At 35.8% G+C, this 23,691-nt stretch overlaps 1 protein-coding gene across 2 annotated transcripts in view; it reads right to left on the minus strand.

Annotated features, from left to right (window-relative positions):
* Positions 1 to 318: 318 nt before the first annotated feature.
* The window catches only part of KLF8 (KLF transcription factor 8), a 313,859-nt gene continuing 290,486 nt past the window's right edge, over positions 319 to 23,691 (minus strand). For both annotated transcript variants that reach the window (XM_057539157.1, XM_057539156.1), the window contains exon 7: positions 319 to 6,532. In XM_057539157.1, the coding sequence (XP_057395140.1) occupies positions 6,351 to 6,532 (182 nt within the window). In that variant the 3' untranslated portion in view covers positions 319 to 6,350. The remainder of the gene's footprint in view (positions 6,533 to 23,691) is intronic.

A 23,691-nucleotide genomic window follows, 5' to 3' on the forward strand; every position in this document is an offset into this window, starting at 1 on the left:
AGAAATATGCAAAAGGAGCACAGTCTCCATGCAGTCCCATTCAGGGACATGCTGAGTAGATTCCCAAGAATGGGGAGGGCCTCATGTACTTAGAGAAATTATTGTGTTTAAGTCCAGCTTCCTTTCTTGCCCCATGCTACTATAAAGTAGTTTCACCAAAACTTTACCCAGTTAAGGGAAAGAAAACGAAAATGATTTACTGGTGCCATGCAATGTTGTGGAAACGTAAATGAAGACAAATTCAAGATAACAACCATGGATTCTGAAGTTTAAAATATTTTTATTAATAAAAAGTACAATAATCAAACGTAACAAGATTGCTTATTTCCCAAACATACACCCTGCCTGGATGCCACAGAGGAAAAGTCCCATTGAGCGAGAACATAGTAATCTCTAAGTGACCATGCTAACTGAGGCAGTTTTTGAGTATCTCCAGGGACCTAACAGACTTGAATATGAGAGATTGCTCACAATCTTAGTCTCACAGCCATGTCGCTGGAGCAAGAACTAGTATAAAATAGAGAAAAAACAGGGTGCTGCTCTAAAGTACTGAAATAAGAAGGCAGAGACATGAGTTATAAATACTAAAGCTTAATATACTGTTCTATAACTTCTTTAAACAAACAATGACCAAAAACAATCAATCATTTCACTGCAGGCTCCTTTCCCCAACACAAAAATGTACAGTCAATTTCTGGCACTGTTTTCCCACTGTGTCCTCCTGTCAAAAAACAAGGATGGACACCACTAGGGATTCTCTTCGTCTTTTTATTCAGAAATACAATGAAAACAGCACTGCATACAACATAGTTATAATGTCCAAAACAACTACTTATACTGATCCTGGGAAACATCTACTGGAAAGGAAGGAGAGTTTCTTAATGAACAAAATAGTGTCTCTCCCCCTGTCCCCAACCCACCACCAGAAAAAGAAATGGGAGGTAAAACCAGTATTTTAGAATCAAAGAAATATCTTGTCACTAGTATAAGTTCTATTCTCTTCCATCCCACTCCCACCCCAACCACCCCACCCCACTTCCCTTCTACCTATACTGTTCAGAATATAATAAGTGTGGAAAGACAAAATGTAACTGGTGGAGCTGGACTGGCCAAAGTTTGAAGGGCTGTGGGAGATTGACTCTGTGCTTCTGACAGGGTGACATGTAATGTGGTCCAGGCAGAGTGAGGAAAGGGGAAGAATACAGCTTTTACAGCAATGGATTTTGTCTACTTATTCCTTTAGACCCTAATATGCTTTGAGTATAGAAACAGATGAGAATCCTATAGTTAGCAATGAAGAGAATGTAGGGAATGTGAGAGGAAGAGATAATATTGCTTCCAGTGACCACTCTTCAATTATCCTTGTTACTTATGCAAATTTAGCTCTTTATCATCCAGGAAGCCTAATCCTCTCCTTTTTCTAGGGTAAATTTAGAGTACTATAATTATCATCATAATGGTAATCATAATACTTTGTTGTTCATTTAAGGATCACTTGTCATTTTTGCCAACATCCATTAATGAGAATCCTCACAACAATCCTGTGAGGTAGGTATTTGGATCCCCATTTTACAGATGGGTTAACTGAGGCACAGAGAGGTGATGTGACTTGCCTAAGGTCAATAAAGTGAGAGATGGGAAAATATGGAAGAGAGGTAACTTAGGGTGGCAACTCTATTGTCAGAGAGCCATATTTACCAGTGAGAAAAGACAGTGCTAAGTGTTTCTTTAAATTGGGCACACCTACTTTCTTCAGTGTACCTATTTCTATATAGGTATTAACACACTAGGGAGGATCAATAATTTCCTTTGGCTTATTAAAGATTAGATCAATTCCCAATGGTTTTGTTCTTCAGAAAACCTTTTGAGGGCAGGATACACCCCAAGTTCCTGGAACTCAGGTCATAGAAATCTCTAACTCCTGAATTTTGCAGATCACTTTGTTTCAAAGAGCTCTTAGAATACTAAAGCTGTTACTATCATGTACATAAGCACTGTGCTCTAGATGTTCCCACAGGTGTACAGGCTAACAATTCAGATATCACTATACTCTGGAGCTGAACAATTAAGTAAGTAGATGGCAACACGTGGGAGCCAGGTTTCTCACTGTTGGACTGGAAGGTTAGAGTGAACAAAGACAAAAGGCTAGGATAAGATGATCCATGTGGTAAGGGATTGGAGTTGGAGACATCAGTATGAACTCATGTTTAGCTTAATAAAGATATGGATGATTACCTACAGAAATATTTGTAGATATGTATATATAGATATACATGGGTTAGTGTACACACATATATTTCCTTGCTCTGTCAGCTGAGATGACCTAGAAGCAAAAATACAAGTAGCAACAAGCATACCTAATGCCCAGATCTTCATTTCTAATACAATTCTCCATTAAAACAAACCAGGACTCCTTAAAGAAATGGTTGATTACAGGATTCGGCAAAAAATATATACAAGATGAGCTTGCAGCATCTTGTAGTGCTGGAAAATAAAGGTGTGCTAAAAAAAAGATGGGGGTATGTCAAAAGAACATGGAAATCAACTCAAAAGAGTGCCCAATGACCAAAGCTGGAACAATTTGAGTAACAAAATAAGTTGCATTGGACTATAACCCAAAGTACAAAATAAATATCCATGAGTCCATACTGATACAAGAAAATGATTGCATACATAAATGAGGGAGAAAAGACAATTCTACCATGCAGAAATCCAAATAATTTATGTAGATACTCACCCTCAAGCATGTAGTGCATAGCTAACCACTCCTTAAGTGTGGGCTGCACATAGTGATTTCCTTCCAAAGAGTACAGTATGGAAGGTGGGGCGGAGTACAGAGGAGAAACCTGACAAACACTATCTCAGCCAGGTGATCAAGATTAACATCAAGGTTATACGTCATGTTAATATGATGTGATGAAAATGGCAGTTCACCTCTGTGGTCTTCCTCCCCCAAACCCATAAGCTCAGTTTAATCATGAGAAAAACATCAGACAGATATTAATTGAGGGACCCCTCGAAACTGCCAAGGTCATAGGAAACAAGGAAAGTCTGAGAAATTGTCACAACCAAGAGAAGCCTAAGGAGATATGACTACTAAATGTGATGTGGTATCCTGAACAGGATGCTGGAAAAGAAAAAGGATATTAGGTAAAAATTAAGAAAATCTGAATAAAGTTTGGACTTTAATTAATAATAATGTATAATTACTTCATTATTTGCAACAAATGTACATCTAATGAAAGATGTTAGTAATAGGGAAAACTGGGTTTGAGATATAGGGAAACTGTACTATCTTCAGAATTTTTCTGTAAATCTAAAACTGTTTTAAAATAAAAACGTTATTTAAAAAGAATTTAAGAATTTATTCTCACAAACCTTTCTGTCTTGCCCATAATGCACTCCACCTAATGTACTCAGCAGTTCATATTCTTCATAGTTTTCCCTGAATTTTCCAATCATAATTATCAATAGTAATGTTCAATTGCCAATCATCTACAAATGGAGGAATTCCACTGCAATAAATTCCAAGGTATTATTCAACGCTATCAATCAAGGCCATTTTCCATGCCCTAGACAACTGACCACATAATGGTGGTTTGCTGGTGTGAGCACAGTAAATTCAGTTCATTCCAAATGCTACCTAAGAGAGACAGTTCTTTTCCATCTCACTGTCTATTTAGCAAAGTTCTACTTGCTTTTGGTGTGGTACAGTATTATACTGTATTCGAGTACCTGTACTCCATGAAATACTCTTAATGAATGTTGATATATTTCTTAAAGAATATGGAAATAATTTGTAAAGATTTTATCATTATTTGCAGGGAAGAAGGCAATGAAAATAAGATTAGAATTGTTTCCTGACCATAGACAATTAATAAAGCATTAACAAAGTCCCTCATTACTTTGCAGGAAAAAAATTGAATAAAGGCTTAGAGATGTCAGGGATACCACTATTTGGAATCCTAATTTGATTATCCTAGTTAGTACAACACTATGTTTTATAGTCTTTATTTATAAATAGATCATATGCTCCAATGCAAAAGATCCTGATGGGCACAGGTCAGTTATGAACTCTGGAAAAACAGTCTCAAATCCAAACTCTGGAGAAAATGGGTAAGCCCTTAGACTCTACTGTGAAATACCATATCAACTACTCAATGACAAGCTTAACTTATGTATGATGGTAATTCACCTTTAGCAAACTGTCTTACACCTGCATAGAAGTCCCCTTTAACAGATTGGCCCTAGATATTTCCTAGTGCTTTAACAATTAGTCTACAGTGTGGAACTTGCACACCAAAAGTCAGGGTAAAACCTATATCAAAATAACAAGACTAAAATAGTAAAAATCTACATATCATTTTGAAAAATACAGGTAGTCCTTAAATTTATTAGGGTTTATGGTCTGAAAAGACACTGTAACTTGAAATGAGGTAAATCAAACCTGAGATATTATAGAAAGTGTTAGAATAGAAAAATGGTGTTCCTAATGTTATATATCAACGACCACAAGCACATTTTACTTACCATTTAGTCAACTGTAAATGATTTTGTGAGTGGTCTAAAGTTTTCTGAAGCATAACATATAAACTTGGACAAATACTGCAACCAATCATGTAAATTTTTCTTTAATTTGGTTTAATAATGTGATCCCAGGGAGAATGGGTGTGCAGGTCTGTAAGGCCTCAAGGAAACATCTAGGGAAGGAATCTGACCCGCATTTGTCTCATCTGTAAAATATTAATGATGGGTAAGACTAGATAGTTAATAGTATCCCTTCTTGGTGCTAGAATTCTATGATTTAGTCAGACTAGATGGCCTTGGGATGTAATAACCTGAAGTATCCAAGAGAGACTGGTTGAATATCTGCCAAGGAAAAGGGGTACCATATGAAGACAGCCTTTTCCAGGAGAGAGGCTGTGTCCACAATTAAGTGATGCAAACCACCCCTCCCTGACCCCAGGAGAGGAAATATGCCATGTGGAGGTAGATCTGAGGTCCGGAGCCTGGAACAGAGGGTTTTATGTCCCAGAGACTATTATAAAACAGTCTGATTGGGTAACCAAATGTGTATATTATGCAACATGTTTTAATGGCTAAAATAAATGGCTTAGATGTTCATAGCAGTTGCAGAACGTCGAATTGCTTTCTGTTTGTCAGTTTTCACTAAAAGCCTCTTATAGTTCCATTTAAAACATAGGAATGCATGCAAATAATGCCATGGACTTAACACATTTTTTTCTTCCAACCCCTCATCTCTGTATAACATGGCCCCAGTGTGTCATTTCTCATCATGCAATATGCACATAACAGTTGCTTTATGTAAACAGAAGAATAAACAGTACAGTGTAGCCCCTCAAGACACTATCTCAACAGATTGCCATTTGAATGAGACTTGTGATTAGAGCACTCTTGATATCCTATCCAAAAAATGTCTTCCTCTATTTGTTTCCAGGATCATCCTGGGTCTACTTGTTCCTGCCACTGTCCAACTTACTCTCCTGGAACACTTTTTACCCTACTGGCATGTCAATGTGTGCTTTGAATTTTTGTCCAAATTTAACAAAACAAAGAATGTAATTGTGCAGCAAAATCTTTAATCCTGAAGGAGGAGGAGGAAGAAGAGGAGGAAAAGGAGAAGGACAAAAAGATCCGTTCATTCCCTTTGATGGACTAAAGAAGCAAGAAGCACCAGCACTGTCTGAAAACCAAACTGTAAGAACAAATAAGATTGGCTTTACAAAACCTTTGAGCTTGGTATGGGACTCAGCTTATTCACTGAGAATGTGCCCTATACTCAGGACCCAAATCCCTGTAAAACTTACCAGCCAACTACAATGTTATGCCCTCTTCTGTCTAGGAACTTGAAAAAAGTCAATTTAGGACACTACCAACCACTTTGATGTACTGATTCAGAAATATGGGTAAGAATTCTATAAAACAAGAGGAAAATAAGAACAAAAAGCAGCGTATGTTTGTTCACAGCCTTGAATTTGATTCCTGTTTTCTTATTGTAGGAAAAATGTCCTATCTCATAACAGGGACGGGAGGGGGGCAACCATGGGTGCCGCACTGGAATTCAACCCATGCGGAGGTTGAAAAAACTGGGGACTAGTCAGTGGAGAAATGAAGGTGGAATATAAAGAGTCCCCATGGAAGATCAGCTATCTTTTCCTCCAGTTTCATCAGCCTGGCTCAGTGAACTGTTCCAATCCCAACCCAGAGGCAAGCTGAGTCAAAGAGGAAAAGATGGTCATGACCCCATTGCGTGCACGCGCACACACACACACACACACACACACACAAGAAAGAGACCAGTGCAGCTCTTCTAGTGCAGTCTGTGCCGCTTACATGGTGTCATGGCGCCGGCGGTGCAGAGACAGGTGGTCAGAGCGAGAAAAGCTACGATTGCAGTCTGCGCACCGGAAAGGCTTGATGCCTGTGTGCTTGCGGAAATGGCGGGTTAGCTCATCAGAGCGAGCAAATTTCCAGGAGCAGCCATCCCAGGTGCATTTATAAGGCTTCTCTCCTAAAAAAGGGAATATGACAAAACAAAGGGAGTCAGATAAGAGACGTTTGGATTCCAAAAAGATAACAGAGTACATAACCTTTTATAACGTCAAAAAATTAAGCAATCACTTTAAAGACATGTTCTCTTTCACCTTTACTGAAGTCCCAAAGAGAAGCCACGATGGTTGAATGGAAAACACATAGGCTGTGCCTCAAACAGGCCTTTGCTTGAATCCTGGCTCTAGTACATAGTAGTTGTGTGACCTTAAATAAGTCACTTCTCCCTGGCTGGATCTCTGTTTTTTCATCTCTAAAGAGGGATAAAAATATCTCACAAGGTTGTATGAAACATTTTATCCTTTAAACACAGCCAGTAAATGATAAAACTGGGATCACAACCCAAATCTTTGACATTTTCCACTATACCACACGGTAGAAACTGTATTTTCTCCTCTAATAGCTCCAAAAAAAGAATAGTCTAAAACAGAGCCATACACACAGGAAGAATGTGTGGTTCACTGGAATGGGTCTTCACTTAAGACTACAGGCCTTTTTCTGTGAAAGATCAGAAACTCAATGGCATGGAATGGGGTGAGGAGAAGTGTCAAGTCAAACTTTTTGAAATAGTTACATGCTTGCTCAGTATCCCCAGGTTGCACCTGGGTTATATATGGAATATGTATGCTTTAGGTAGAAAACTATATGAAAAAAAAAGTAATATAAAAAACATTAACACAGTATAACCCCATAATGGTGTATATGTCACATAACACATATTTATATACTCAGAATAAAGGCAATATCAACACACTTAAATGTAAATTATGAGAGAAATTATTAACAGTGAGTGAATATCCGGAAAGTGAGGATGAGAATGAGAAGAGAAGATGAGAATGAGGTGAGAAGAGGACTTTCTCTTTTTACTTTTCACTTTTCTGTATTGTTGGAATGTTTTAAAAATCATGTAGCTGTATCTTATAATAAAAATTTAAAAGTAAAAAGGTAAGAAGCTATGAGCAAAAAATAAATATTAACTATGGTTAAGTTAAGGTTATGGGGTTAGGGTAACGATTGTTTTCTTTTTAATGTGTTCCTCTATTTCCCATCTTCTACGATGAGCATGTATAATCTTATAATCATAAATAAGAGATAATGAAGGTATTGGGTTGGCCAAAAAGTTCGCTCGGGTTTTTCTGTAACATCTTACGGAAAAACTCGAATGAACGTTTTGGCCAACCTGTACAAAATGCATTGGTATTTTAATGATCTTTCTTACTCTGGCTCTTTCTCCTCTTCTCCTTATAAATACTCCAGAGCATTTTATTTTATGTTGTTCTAAATTCTGGTGGCAATCTGGTTTGCATATGCTGTTTTTCAACTTACTGCTCAACACTTATCAATCCTCCTAAGTGCTTACTAATTAACTGTACAGCTTTCAAACAATGGGCAACAGAATGGAATTCACTCTGACTCACAGTTGTGGACAATACCAAGGCAACTATTTTGAGGATTAAAGATGCCAATTACTAATCATTTCAATATACAGAAATTGCTGCATTAGCTGCTAAGAAGAATGAGATAGAGTTGGATGTAGTGAGAACAAAAGATGGCCAATGAAATGTTATAAAATGAAAAGAAAAAGCTACTGAATGGCTATGCGCCACACACATACACACACACAGAGTAGGATCCCATTTATGTTTCCTAAACTTCTCTACCTCTGTGTCTCTGTGTCTGTCTCTCTGTTTCTCTCTCTCTCACTCTCACACACACACACAACCCCCAAACAAAGAGAAAAGATCTGGAAGACTACACAGCAAATTACCAGTGGAAAGGAGAATGAGACTGTAGATGGTGTTTAGTGTGTAAGTGGGATTTTTCAGTTTGGTCTATATAATTCTATTCCATCTCCACACCTCCAAACACTGCTATACATTTTGTTGCAATCTCTCAAGAATTTCTCCTACTTCTATCTTCTCTACAATCAAATGAAGAAAATTTGACTTGTAAAGCAGTGACACCCTGTGGTGACAAGAGCTCATTGTTAGAATACACAGATTACAGAATTCAACAAGGAGACCAATTTTTCCTATTGCAAAAGCTGTTACCTTTTATTATCATTGAACAGGCTCCTGTTTGTGCTAATGCACTTCATGTGGCACAACTCAACTCATGACCTTCATCAATACATCATAGATATTGAAGAACAAAACATACATAGGGAAAATAATTAATAATATAAAATGTACATATCAGTTATGTGACAAAGTATGATATAAGTTCCAAGGCTTAATAATCTGTGGGCTAGTGTGAAGGCATTAAGCTTGAAACATGGGTAGGTTTAGATGGGCAGAACAGTAGGTGAAAAGCAACCCAGTCAGTTGGGGGCATGGGCTGGTAGGAAGTACCATAAATGATGCATGGGCTCAGCCATCCTGAATTCTGTAAAAATCTTTACAGAAATTCCATGAGATGGTCCCTATTACAAAGGCCAGAGTAAAGAATTTGGATTTTAGCATGAAATTTAGTGACATACCAAAGAGGGGGGCAACGAGAGTAGTCTGCCTCAGATATAGGCATTGACTATAAAGAATTTTAAAACAAAATAAACTAAAAGTTTGCTCTTTGTTATCATCATGTTCCAGTTGTAAGTCAATGATAAGATACTCCTTCCAGCTATGACAGCTCCCACTGCCCTGTCCCTCTTGATACACCACTGCCAGAAGGCAGTGGTTGGGGGGTGGGGGGAGTGTGCAACACTAAACATGTTTGAACTCGAGAGTGACTTGATCAAATTTGAACGTTGAAATGATCTAGCCATGATATGCAAGATGGATTACAATGAATACAAGGCTACTGGTGTAATCTATTGTCTGGCACATACAGGTACTCAAATCATTTATTGATTTGATGAAGGAATCAAGAATAAATGTAATAGAAGATTGAAGTAAATAAAATCAGAAATAAGAGAAGAGACATTACAATGGATGCCACATAAATAAAAAGGATTATAAGGGACAATTATAAACAGTTATATGCCAAAAAACTAGACAACTTATAAGAAATGGATAAATTCCTAGAAACATAACCTACAGAAACTGAATTAAAACATAGTAAGCCTGAATAGATCAATAAAAAATAAGGAAATTGAATCAGTAATCAAAAATCTCTGAACAAAGAAAACCCCAGGACTAGAAGTCTTCACAAGTGAATTCTACGAAACATTCAAAGAATTTATACCAATTCTCTTTAAATCTTCCAAAAAATGGGAGAGGAGGGAACACTTCCAAACTCATTCCATGAGAACAGCATCACCCTGATATCAAAACCAAACAAAACACAAGATAAGAAAACTATAGGCCAATATCCTTGATGAATATACATGCAAAAATCTTCAACAAAATCCTAGCAAACTGAATTCAACTGTACATTAAAAGTATTATACACCATGATCAAGTTGGACTTATCCCTGGGATGATGCAAGGATGGTTCGATATACTTAAATCAATGAACGTGATAAAACACATTAACAAATTTAAGAAAAAATCTGCATGATCATCTTAATAGATGGAGTAAAAGCACTTGAAAAAGTTCAATATCCATTCATAATTAAAATGCTCAACAAAATAGTTATATAAGAACTTACTTCAACACAAGACATACATGACAACAGCTAACATAATAATCAATAGCAAAAAACTAAAAGTTTTTGTCCTAAGCACAAGGTAAGGAAGGAAAGAAGCACAAGGTAAGGAAGCCGACTCTTCCCCTTTCTTTTCAACATAGTACTGGAACTCGTAGCCAGAGCATTATACAAGAAAAGGAAGTAAAAGGCACCCAAGATGCTCAACATCGCTAATTATTAGAGAAATGCAAATCAAAACTACAATGAGGTACCACCTCACACTGGTCAGAATGGCCATCATTAAAAAGTCTACAAACAACAAATGGTGGAGAGGGTGTGGAGAAAAGGGAACCCTCCTACACTGTTGGTGGGAATGTAAGTTGGTACAGCCACTATGGAAAACAGTATGGAGTTTCCTTAAAAAACTAAAAGTAAAGTCGCCATATGATCCAGCAATCCCATTCCTTGGCACATATCTGGACAAAATTAAAATTCAAAAAGATACATGCAACCCCTATGTTCATAGCAACACTATTCACGATAGCCAAGACATGGAACAACTTAAATTTCCATAGTCAGATGAATGGATAAAGAAGAGGTGGTACATATATACAATGGAATATTACTCAGCCATAAAAAAGAATGATATAATGCCATTTGCAGCAACATGGATGGACCTGGATATTATCATACTAAGTGAAGTAAGCAAGAGAAAGACAAATACCATATGGTATCATTTATATGTGGAATCTAAAATGTGACACAAATGAACCTATCTATGAAAAAGAAATTGATTCACAGACATAGAGAACAGACTTATGGCCAAAGGGGAGGGAATGTGGGGGAGGGATGGATTGGGAGTTTAGTGTTAGTAGATGCAAACTATTATATAGAGAGTAGATAAACAAGGTCTTACTGTATAGCACAGGGAACTATATTCAATATCCTGTGATAAACCATAATGGAAAATAATATAAAAAAGAATGTATACATATGTATAACTGAAACACTTTGCTCTACAGCAGAAATTAATGCAATGTTGTAAATCAACTACACTTCAGTAAAAGAAAGGCACCCAAAACAGAAAGGAAGAAAAAAGTTATCTTCATTTACAGATGATATGATCATATACATAAACAACACCAAATTTTAAACAAACAAAAAACTGACCTAATTAAAGAATTTAGAACTAATTAAAGAATTCAGTAAACTTGCAATATACAAAATCAAAAGAGAAAAATCACTCATGTTTCTAAACACAAACAACAAAGTATCTGAAACAGAAATGAAGGAAACAATACAATTCAAAATAGCTACAAAAAGAATAAAATACTTAGGAATAAATTTAACTAATGAGGTTAAAGACTTGTACACAGAAAATTATACAACACCGATGAAGGAAATTAAAGAAGGCACAGACATCTTTCCATCTGGAAAGATATTGCATGTTCTTGGATTGGTAAAATTAATATTGTTAAAATATCCATAACTTAAAATGACCTACAGATTCAATGTGACTCCTATCAAAACCCCAAAGATGATCTTTACAGTAGTAGAAAAAAGAATTCTAAAGTTCATGTGGAACTGCAAAAGACCCTGAATAGCCAAAGCGATTTTGATAAAAAAGAATAAGGTTGGAGGCATTCCAATTCCTGATTTCAAAATATATTACAAAGCTGCAGTAATCAAAATAGTAAAGTACTGACATAAAAATAGAGACATAGACCAATGGAATAGAGAGCTCAGATAGAAATACATGCATCTACAGTCAATTGATCTTCAACAACGTGTCTATAACAAACAATGGGAGAAGAATGTCTTTGATGAATGGTGTTGGAAAAACTGGATATCCACGTACAAAAGAATGAAATTGGACCCTTATCTCATATCATATACAAAAATAAACTCAAAATGGATTAACATCTAAAATGTAAAACCAGAAACCATAAAATTACAGAAGTAAACATAGGGGGAAGCTTCTTTTCTTTTATTGAAGTATAGTTGATTTACAATGTTGTGTTAGTTTCAGGTGTAGAGCAAAATGAACTGAATCATTTCACTGTACACCTGAAACTAATACAACATTGTAAATATATATATATATATATATTAATATATATATATATTTGAAGTTATATTTATACATGTATATTTCTTACCAGATTATTTTCTGTTACAAGTTATTACAAGATACTGAATATAACTCCCTACGCTATGCAGTAGATCCTTGTTTCTTATCTATTTTAAGTATAGTAGTTTGTATCTGTTAATCCCATAAATATAAATTATCCCTCCCGTAATCCCTTCCCCTTTGGTAACCATAAGTTTGTTTTCTATGTCTGTGAGTCTGTTTCTCTTTTGTATATAGATTCTTTTGTATTACTTTTTAGATTCCACATGCAAGTGATATCATATACTTGTCTTTGTCTGACTTACTTCACTAAGTATAATGTTCTCTAAGTCCATCCATGTTGCTGCAAATGGCAATATTTCATTTTTATGGCTGAGTAATATTCCATTATAGATATACCACGTCTTCTTAAACCAATCCTCTGTTGATGGGTAACTGTTTTTTTTCCCCATGTCTTGGCTATTGTAAATAGTGCTGCTATGAACATGGGGTCCACGTATCTTTTCAAATTAGAGTTTTTATCTTTTCTGGATATATAACCAGGAATGGGATTGCTGGATCCTATAGTAGCTTTACTTTTAGTTTTTAAAGGAATCTCCATACTGTTTTCAACAGTGGCTGCACCAATTTACATTCCCACCAACAATATAAGAGGGTTCCCTTTTCTCCACACCCTCTCCAACATTTATTATTTGTAGATTTTGATGATAGCCATTTTGACCAGTGTGAGGTGATACCTCATTGTGGTTTTGATTTGCATTTCTCTAATAATTAGCAATGTTGAGCATCTTTTCATGTCCCTGATGGCCATCTGTATGTCTTCTTTGGAGAAATGTCTTTTTCAGTCTTCTGCCCATTTCTTGATTGGGTTGTTTGTTCTTTTGATATTGAGTTATATGAGCTGTTTGTGTATTTTGGAAATTAACCCATTGTTGGTTGCATCATTTGCAAATATTTTCTTCAATTCCATAGGTTGTCTTTTCATTTTCTTTATGATTTTCATTGCTGTGCAAGAGATTTTAAGTTTAATTAGGTCCAACTTATTTTTTGCCTTTTTTCCTTTTGCATTGGGAGACTGATCTAAGAAAATGTTCCTATGATTTTTGTCCAAGAATGTTTTGACTATGTTCTCCTCTAGGAGTTGTATGGTGTCATGTCTTATATTTAGGTCTTTAAACCATTTTGAGTTTATTTTTGTATATGGGGTAATGCAGTGTTCTAATTTCATTGATTTACATTAAACTGTCCAACTTTCCCAACACCACTTGTTGAAGAGACTGTCTTTTCTCCATTGTATGTTCTTGCCTCCTTTGTCATAGATTAATTGACCATAGGAGTGTGGGTTTATTTCTGGGCTCTCTATTCTGTTCCACTGAGCTATATGTCTGTCTTTGTGCCAATACCACAATGTTTGGTTTCCTGTAGCTTTTTAGTATAGTCTGAATTATGGAAGGGTTATGCCTCCAGCTCTATTCTTTTGCCTCAGGATTGCTGTGCCAATTCTGGTTTTTGTAGTTCCATACAAACTTTAGGATTATTTGCTCTAGTTCTGTGAAAAATGTCATGGGTACTTTGAGAAAGATTGCATTAAATCTGTAGATTGCTTTGGGTAATATGGTTATTTTAACAATATTAATTCTTCTAATCTAAGAGCATGGAATATCTTTCAATTTCTTTGAATCCTCTTCAATTTCCTTTACGAATGTTTTATAGTTTTCACCTCCTAGGTTTAGATTATTCCTAAAGCTTTTTGATGTGACTTTAAATGGTATTCTTTCATTGTTAGTGTAAAGAAATGCAACAGATTTCTGTATATTAATCTTGTATCCTGCTAACTTTCTTAATTCATTTGTTAGTTCTAATAGTTTTTGTGTGGAGACTATAGGGTTCTCTCTCTATATAGACGATCATTTCACCTGCAAATAGTGACAGTTTTATCTCTTCTTTTCCAAGTTAGATACTTTTTATTTCTTTTTCTTGTCTGATTGTGGTGGCCAGAAATTCCAATACTATGTTGAATAGAATTGGTGAGAGTCGGCATCCTTGTCTTGTTCCTGAATTTAGCTTGAAGGCTTTCAGCTTTTCACCGTTGAGTATTGCATTGGCTGTGAGTTTGTTATAAATGGTTTTTAATATGTTGAGAAACATTCTCCCTATACCCACTTTTGTGAATTTTTATCATGAATGTATGTTGAATTTTGTCACATGCTTTCTCTGCCTCTATTGAGATGATCATGTGGTTTTTGTCTTCCCTTTTGTTAATGTGGTGTATCACACTGATTGATTTGCAAATGTTGAATCATCTGGAATGAATCCAACTTAATTATGGTGCATGATCCTTTTTAGGCATTGTTGGATTTGGTTTGCTAGTATTTTGTTAAGGATTTTTGCCTGAATATTCATCAAAGACATTGGCTTGTAATTTTCTTTTTCTTTTTCTTTTTTTGTACTGTCTTTGGTTTTGGTATCAGGGTGATGGTGGCTTCATAGAATGAATTTGGGAGTGTTCCATCCTCTTAAATTTTTGGGGAATGGTTTCAGAGGGATAGGTATAAGCTCTTCTTTGTATGTTTGATAGAATTCCCCAGTGAAGTCATCTGTTCCTGGACTTTTGTTTGCAGGGAGTTTTTAAAATTACAAATTCTATTCCACTTCTAGTGATTAGTCTGTTCAAATTATCTGTTTCTTTTTGAATCACTTTTGGCAAGCTGTATGTTTCTAGAAACTTGTCCGTTTCCTCCAGGTTGTCCACCTTTTTGGTACATAACTTTTCATAGTATTCTCTTATAATGTTTTTTATGTCTGTGTTATCAGGTATTTCTCCTCTTTCATTCCTTATTTTATTTATTTGGGTCCTCTCTCTTTTCTTCTTGGTGAGCATGGCTAGATTTTGTTGATTTTGTTTATCTTAAAAAACAAACAAAAAAACCCCCCAAAAACAGCTCTTGGTTTTATTGACATTTTCTATTATTTAAAAAAATATATTTTATTTTTCCCCCCTCCAATCTTCATTATTTCTTTCCTTCTGCTGACCATTGGTTTTGTTTGCTCTTCTTTTCTGAAATTCTTTTAGGTAGTAGGTTAGGTTGTTTATTTGATTATTCTTGTTTCTTGAGGAAGTCCTGTATTGCTATGAACTTGCCTCTTAGAACTGCTTCTTCTGCATCTGATACATTTTGTGAGGTTGTGTTTTCATTTTTGTTTGTCTTTAGGTATTTTCTGATTTCTTCTTTGATTTCATCTTTGACCCATTGGTTATTTTAGTAGCATGTTTATTTTCCTCGTGTTTGTTCTGTTTCTGTTCTTCTTTCTGTGTTTAATTTCTAGATTCACACTGCTGTTGTCAGAAAAGATGCTTGAAATTATCTCCATCCTCTTAAATTTACGAGGCTTGTTTTGTTACCTAGTATATGATCTACCTTAGAGAACATTCCATGCACACTTGAAAAGAATGTGTATTTTGATGTTTTGCCTTGTTTTGTTTTTTGGATATTGTGTCTTGTAGATATCAGTTAAGTTCGACTGGTCTGCTGTGTCGTTTAGGACCTCTTGTGCCTTATTGAATTTTCTGTCTAAATGATCTGTCCATTGATGTCAGTGGTTATTAAAGGCCCCTAATATGGTTGTATTACTGTCCCTTTCTCCCTTTATGTCCCTTAGTATGTATTTTATATATTTAGGTGCTCCAATATAGGGTGCATAAATTTAACAAGTGTAATATTATCTTCTTGTATTGATCCCTTTATAATTTATGATGTCTTTCTTTTTCTTTCTTTATGACATTTGTTTAATAAACCTACAACCAAGAATACTCTAACGAGCAAGGCTCTCATTCACATTCGATGGAGAAATCAAAAGCTTTACAGACAAGCAAAAGCTAAGAGGATTCAGCACCACCAAAGCACCTTTACAACAATTGCTAAAGGAGCCTCTCTAGGCAAGAAAGACAAGAGAACAGAACAAAAGAAGAAGGGAAGAAAAAAGACCTACAAAAACAAACCTAAAACAATTAGGAAAATGGCAATAGGAACATACATATTGATAATTACCTTAAATGTAAATAGATTAAATGCTCCAACCAAGAGACATAGACTGGCTGAATGGATACAAAAACAAGAATTATATGTATGCTGTCTACAAGAGACCCACATCAGACCTAGCGACACATACAGACTGAAAGTGAGAGGATGGAAAAACAAATTCCATGCAAATGGAAACCAAAAGAAAGCTGGGGTAGCAATACCCATATCAGACAAAATAGGCTTTAAAAAAAGGCTGTTGCAAGAGACAAGGAAGGACACTACATAATGATCAAGGGATCAATCCAAGGAGAAGATATAACATTTGTATGTATTTATGCACCCAACATAGCAGAATATCAATACATAAAGCAAATACTAACAACTGTAAAAAGGGAAATCAACAGTACCACAATAATAGTGGGGGACCTTAACACCCTACTTACACCAATGGACGGATTATGCAGGCAGAAAATTAATCAGGAAACACATGCCTTAAATGACACATTAGACCAGATAGACTTAATTGATATTTATAGGACATTTCATCCAAAAGCAGCAGAATACACTTTCTTCTCAAGTGCATGTGGAACATTCTGCAGGATAGACCACACCTTGGGTCACAAATGAAGCCTTGGTAAATTTAAGAAAATTGAAATGATATCAAGCATCTTTTCCAACTACAATGCTATGAGATTAAAAATCAATTACAGGAAAAAAAACTGTAAAAAAACACAAACACAAGGAGGCTAAACAATATGCTACTAAATAACCAATGGATCACTGAAGAAATCAAAGTGGAAATCAAAAAATACCTGGAAACAAATGACAATGGAAACATGATGACCCAAAACCTATGGGATGCAGCAAAAACAGTTCTAAGAGGGAAGTTAATAGCAATACAATCCTACCTCAAGAAACGAGAAAAATCACAAATAAACAATCTGACCTTACACCTAAAGCAACTAGAGAAAGAAGAACAAACAAAACTCAAACTTAGAAGGAAAGAAATCATAAAGATCAGAGCAGAAATAAATGAAATAGAGAGAAAGAAAATAGCAAAGATCAATGAAACTAAAAGCTAGTTTTTGAGAAGATAAACAAAATTGATAAAACTTTATCCAGACTCACCAAGAAAAAGGGGGAGAGAATTTAAATCAATAAAATTGGAAATAAAAAGGGAGACGTTACAACTGGCACCACAGAAATACAAAGGATCATAACATACTACTACAGGCAACTATATGCCTATAAAATGGACAACCTGAAAGAAATGGACAAATTCTTAGAAAGGTAAAACCTTCCAAGACTGAACCAGGAAGAAATAGGAAGTATTAACAGACCAATCACAAGTAATGAAATTGAAACTGTGATTAAAAATCTTCCAACAAACCAAAGTCCAGGATGAGATGGCTTCACAGGCGAATTCTATCAAACATTTAGAGAAGAAACACTTATCCTTCCCAAACTCTTCTAAAAATTACAGAGGAAGAAACATTCTCAAGCTCATTCTATGAGGCCAATATTACCCTGATACCAAAACCAGAGAAAGATATCACACAAAATAAAATTACAGGTCAATATCACTGATGAACATAAACGCAAAAATCCTCAAAAAAAAAAAAACAGGCAAACAGAATCCAACAACACATTAAAAGAATCATACACCCTGATCAAGTGGGATTTATCCCAGAGATGCAAGGATTCTTCAATATACGCAAATCAATCAACGTGATACACGATATTAACAAACTGATGAATAAAACCCATATGATCAACTCAATAGATTCAGAAAAAGCTTTTGACAAAATTCAACAATGATTTATGATAAAAGCTCTCCAGAAAGTGAGCATAGAGGGAACCTATCTCAACGTAATAAAGGTCATATGTGACAAACCCATAGCAAACATCATTCTCAATGGTGAAAAACTGAAAGCATTCCTCTTAGATCAAGAATAAGACAAGGATGTCCACTCTCACCATTATTATTCATCATAGTTTTGGAAGTCCTAGCCATGGAAATCAGAGAAGAAAAATAAATAGAAGGAATCCAAACTGGAAAATAAGTAAAAATGTCACTGTTTGCAGATGACATGATACTATACATAGAAAATCCTAAAGATGCCACCAGAAAACTTCTAGAGCTAATCAATGAATTCAGTAAAGTTGCAGGTTACAAAATTGATACACAAAATCCCTTGCATCCCTATACACTAACAATGAAAGATCATAAAGAGAAATTAAGAAAACAATCCCATTTACCGTTACAGTGAAAAGAATAAAATACCTAGGAATAAACCTACCTAAAGAGACAAAAGACCTGTCCTCAGAAAACTATAAGATACTGATGAAAGAAATCAAAGTTGGCACAAACAGATGGAGATATATAAGATATTCTTGGATTGGAAGAATCAATATTGTCAAAATGACTATACTACTCAAAGCAATCTACAGATTCAGTGCAATTCCTTGTAAATTACCAAGGGCATTTTTCACAGAATTAGAACAAAAAATTTTACAGTTTGTATGGAAACACAAAAGAGCACAAATAGCTAAAGCTATCTTGAGAAAGAAAAACAGATCTGGAGGAATCCAGCTCCCTGTCTTCAGGCTATACTACAAAGCTATAGTAATCACGACTGTATGGTATTGGTGCAAAAACAGAAATATAGATCAAGGGAATGGGATATAAAGCCAAGAGATAAACCCATGCACCTATGGTCACCTAATCTATGACAAAGGAGGCAAGAATAAAAAATGGAGAAAAGACAGTCTCTTCAATAAATGGTGCTGGAAAAACTGGACAGCTACATGTAAAAGAATGAAGTTAGAACACTCCCTAACACCATACAGAAAAATAAACTCAAAATGGATTAAAGACCTGAATGTAAGCCTGGACACTATAAAAGTCTTAGAGGAAAGTATAGGCAGAACACTCTTTGACATAAATTGCAGCAGACCTTTATTCGTCTACCTCCTAGAGTAATGAAAATAAAAAGAAAAATAAGCAAAAGGGATCTAATTTAACTTAAAAACTTTTGCATAGCAAAGGAAACCTTCAAAAAAAATGAAAAGACAACCCACAGAATGGGAGAAAATATTTGCAAATGAAACAACTGACAAGAGATTAATCTCCAAAATATACAAACAGGTCATAGAGCTCAATATCAAAAAAACAAATAACCCAAACAAAAAATGGGCAGAAGATCTAAATAGACATTTCTCTAAAGAAGGCATACAAATGGCCAAAATGTGCATTAAAAAAGATGCTCAACATTAGTAATTATTAGAGAACTGCAAATCAAAACTATAATGAGGTACCAACTCACACCATTCAGAATGGCCATCATCAAAAAATCTACAAACAATAAATGTTGGAGAGGATGTGGAGAAAAGATAAGCCTCCTACACTGTTGGTGGGAATGTAAATTGGTACAGCCACTATGAGAACAGTACAGAGATTCCTTAAAAAACTAAAAATAAAACTACCATATGACCCAGCAATCCCACTCCTAGGCATATACCCAGAGAAAACCATAATTCAAAAATATACACGCACCCCAATATTCATTGAAGCAGTATTTACAATAGCCATGACATGGAAGCAACCTAAATGTCTTTCAAAAGACGACTGGATAAAGAAGATGTGGTACATATATGCAATGGAATATTACTCAGCCATTAAAAAGAATAAAATAATATCATTTGTAGCAACATGGATGGACCTGGATATTATCACACTAAGTGAAGTAAGTCAGAGAAAGACAAATATTATATTACATCACTTATATGCCGAATCAAAAAGAAATGATACAAATGAACTTATTTACAAAACAGGAACAGACTCACAGACTTAGAGAATGAACTTTTGGTTGTCAAGGGGGAAAGGTAGCAGGGAGGGATAGTTAAGGAGTTTGGGATTGACATGTACACACTGCTTTATTTAAAAAAAATAATAATGAGTTATCAGAAGTAGTGTTCAAAGCATTACTAATAAAATGCTAAATGAACTTGCGAAAAGAACAGATGAACATATTAGAATTTCATGAGAAACTAGAAAATATTTTAAAAAACAGTCAGAACTGAAGAATATAATAACTGAAATTAAAAATTCACTAGAAAAAAATAACAGCAGACTAAGTGATACAGAAAAATGTGTAAGTGATCTGCAAGGTAGAATAATGGAAATCACCCAATCAGAACAGCAAAAAGAAAAACAAATAAAAAAAATTAAGGTAGTTTAAGGGACCTTTGAGACAATATAAAATGTTCTAACATTCACAATATAGGGCTTCCAGAAGGGGAAAAGAGAGAGAAAGTGTCAAAAATGAATTTGATGAAATTGCAGCTGAAAACTTCCCAAATGTGAAGAAGGAAACAGATATCCAGGTACAGAAAGCACATAGAGTCCTAAACAAGATGAATGCAAAGAGATCCATACCAAGACATTTCATAATGAAAATGGAAAAAATTAAACATAAAGAGAGAATTCTAAATGCAGCAAGAGGGGGATTGATCAAGATGGAGGAGTAAGAGGACATTGAGCTCATCTTCCCCATGAACACAACAAAAATTCAACTATACATGGAACAAGTCACATGGAAAGCTAGCTGAAAACTGGCAGAAAAACTCCTATACAAGCAAGGCTGTTAGAAAGATCCACATATAATGTGGTAGGAAGGAAAGAAAAGTGATTAGGTCAGGATCTGTGCCCCTGGGAGGGGCCTCAGAAGGAAGGGGAGAATGCACCAGCCCTTGGAAATGAGCCATGAGAGCCACAGATTGGGCACCCAAGTCCTGGACTCCTGAGCAGGGGAGAAGAGCTCACTTGGTTGGTTGGAGGAATGATTGGACTAACAGGAGGGCTGTGGGAAGCCTGGACTTCACTAGTGATAAGCACGTGTGTATGCTGGCTTGCCTCTGAGGCAGGATGGAGAGAAGACTGATCTAATGGTTGCCAGGTTTCCATGGCCTTCTCTGCATGCATCCCAGCCTGAACCCAGCAAATGCTTTGGCCTGCTCACTTCTTGTCACAGTGCCGCACTGGATCTAGGGTTGCCATGACCAGGAAGAAGACTTGGCTGTAGAATGCAGAGGATACTGATTCCCAGAGGAGAGCCTGTGTAGAGTAGTGGTAGCTACTGTTAGTGCTTACTCAAGCAGTGCATCAGATGTAGCCCAAAACTCTGACAGCAGCCGCTCTACCACAGCTCATGCCCTGTATATGCTGAGAATCCCCACAGGACTCCCACCTGCCCTGCATTATGATTCCACAACTGGGTGGGTGCAGCAGAAGCTGGGGACTAAATCAGCTGTGAGGGATAAAGGGGACTTCCATCCAATGCTGTGTCTGAGCCAAGCAAGGCAAACAATTGTGGGTGCCTCCACAGGCAGTAAAATGGAGATAGCTTCAACCTCTGTCTGTAGCTGACACGAGCCTAGAGCTTGCACAGAGTCACATTGCTTCAGCACTCTTCCCCTCTGGGACAAGGACTGCAATCCTGGGAGAAGGGAAAACACACACTTAAACAGAGACAGCTCAAGCCTGACCCTCAGGGCTTCTGCTCCAGCAACATGGGATCAGACCCCACCCCTGATAGGGTCATGATGGCTACTGAGCAGAGGGGAAGTTCCACCTCACACCCAGCTCCATCTCTAGCTTCTCCATCTCCAGCCCCAACAAAGTGATAGCTGCCAGCACACCCTGGGGAAAGAAATGACTTGCATCCACATCAAATCCAGCTCTCCAAGCAAAGGCATTGGGCACACACATTCTGTACAGGGCACTCCCACATAAGAACACCCCTTCAAGAAAGTAATAGGTAACTGTTTCACCTAAATTAATAGAGACAGAGAAATTTAAGCAAAATGAAAAGGCAGAGGAACTGCTCTCAATCAAAAGAGCAAGAGAATATACCTGAAAAAAATGAATAATGAAACAGAAATAAATAATTTGACAAATAAAGAATTCAAAGCATTGGTAACAAAAATGTTAAGTAAATTAGGGAAGATTATAGATGAACACAGTAAAAATTTTAACAAGTAGAAAACATTTAAAAAGCCCCATTCAGAACTGAAGAATTAAATAAGTGAAATAAAAAACACACTAGAAGGAATGAATAGCAAATTAAGTGATACATAAGAACACATAAGTGATCTGGAAGGTAGAATAATGGAAATCACCCAATCAGAACAGTAAAAGGAAAAACAAATTTAAAAATAAAAATAGTGTAAAATATCTGGGATAACATTAAGCATACCAACATTCACATTGTAGGGGTCTCAGAAGAAGAAGAGAGAGAGAAGGGGATTGAAGATGTATTTGAGTAAATTATGGCTGAAAACTTCCCAAACTTAAAGATGGAAACAGATATACAAGTACAGGAAGCACAGAGGGTACCAAACTAGATTAACCCAAACAGATCTACACCAAGACATACCATATTTTTACAAATAACAAAAGTTAAAGACAGAATTATACAGGAATCAATAGAAAAACAAAATCATATACAAGGGAACCTCCATAAGACTATCAGTTAATTTCTCTGCAGAAACTTTGGAGGCAAGAAAGGAGTGGTATAATATATTCAAAGTGTTGAAAGGGAAAAAAACCCTGCAACCTATGATACTCTACCCAGCAAGATTATCATTCAGAATCAGAGAGATAAAGAACTTCTCAGACAAGAAAAAACTAAAAGAGTTCATCAATACTAAACCTACCAAAAAAGAAATGTTAAAGGGTCTTCTCTAAGTGGAAAAGAAGTAAGAGTCTATTATAAAGGGAAAATCCCACCAGGAAAGGCAAATATATAGTAAGGATTGAAGATCAACCAATTAAGTAAGCCAGTACAAAGATTAAAAAGACAACAAATTATAAAAGCAACTATAACTACATAAGCAGTTAAGAGATAAACATGAAGATGCAAAATATGACGTCAAAAAAAACCAAAATGTTGGAGAAGGAAGTAAAAAATGCCTATTTTTTAGAATGTGTTTGAACTTAAACGACTGAGTTTAAAAGAGTAGATATAGTTATAAATTAACATATATGAACCCCATGCTAACCACAAATCAAAAACCTATGGTAGAGACCAAAAAAATAAAAAATAAGGGAATACAATAATACTACTTAAAAAAAATCATCAAACCACAAGGGAAGAAAACAGAAGAAGAAATGAACAGAGAACTACAAAAACAAACAGAAAACAAGTAATAAAATGGGAATAAGTACATACTTATCAATAACTACTTCAGATGTCAATGGACTAAATGCTCCAATAAAAAAATATGGTGACTGAATACCAGAACAAGACCCATGTGTATGCTGCTTACAAGATACTCACTTCAGAGTTAAACACACACACAGATGGAAACTGAGGGGTTGGAAAAAGATATTTCATACA

The sequence above is a fragment of the Balaenoptera acutorostrata genome, chromosome X (genome assembly GCF_949987535.1).
Source record: "Balaenoptera acutorostrata chromosome X, mBalAcu1.1, whole genome shotgun sequence".
Lineage (NCBI taxonomy): Eukaryota > Metazoa > Chordata > Mammalia > Artiodactyla > Balaenopteridae > Balaenoptera > Balaenoptera acutorostrata.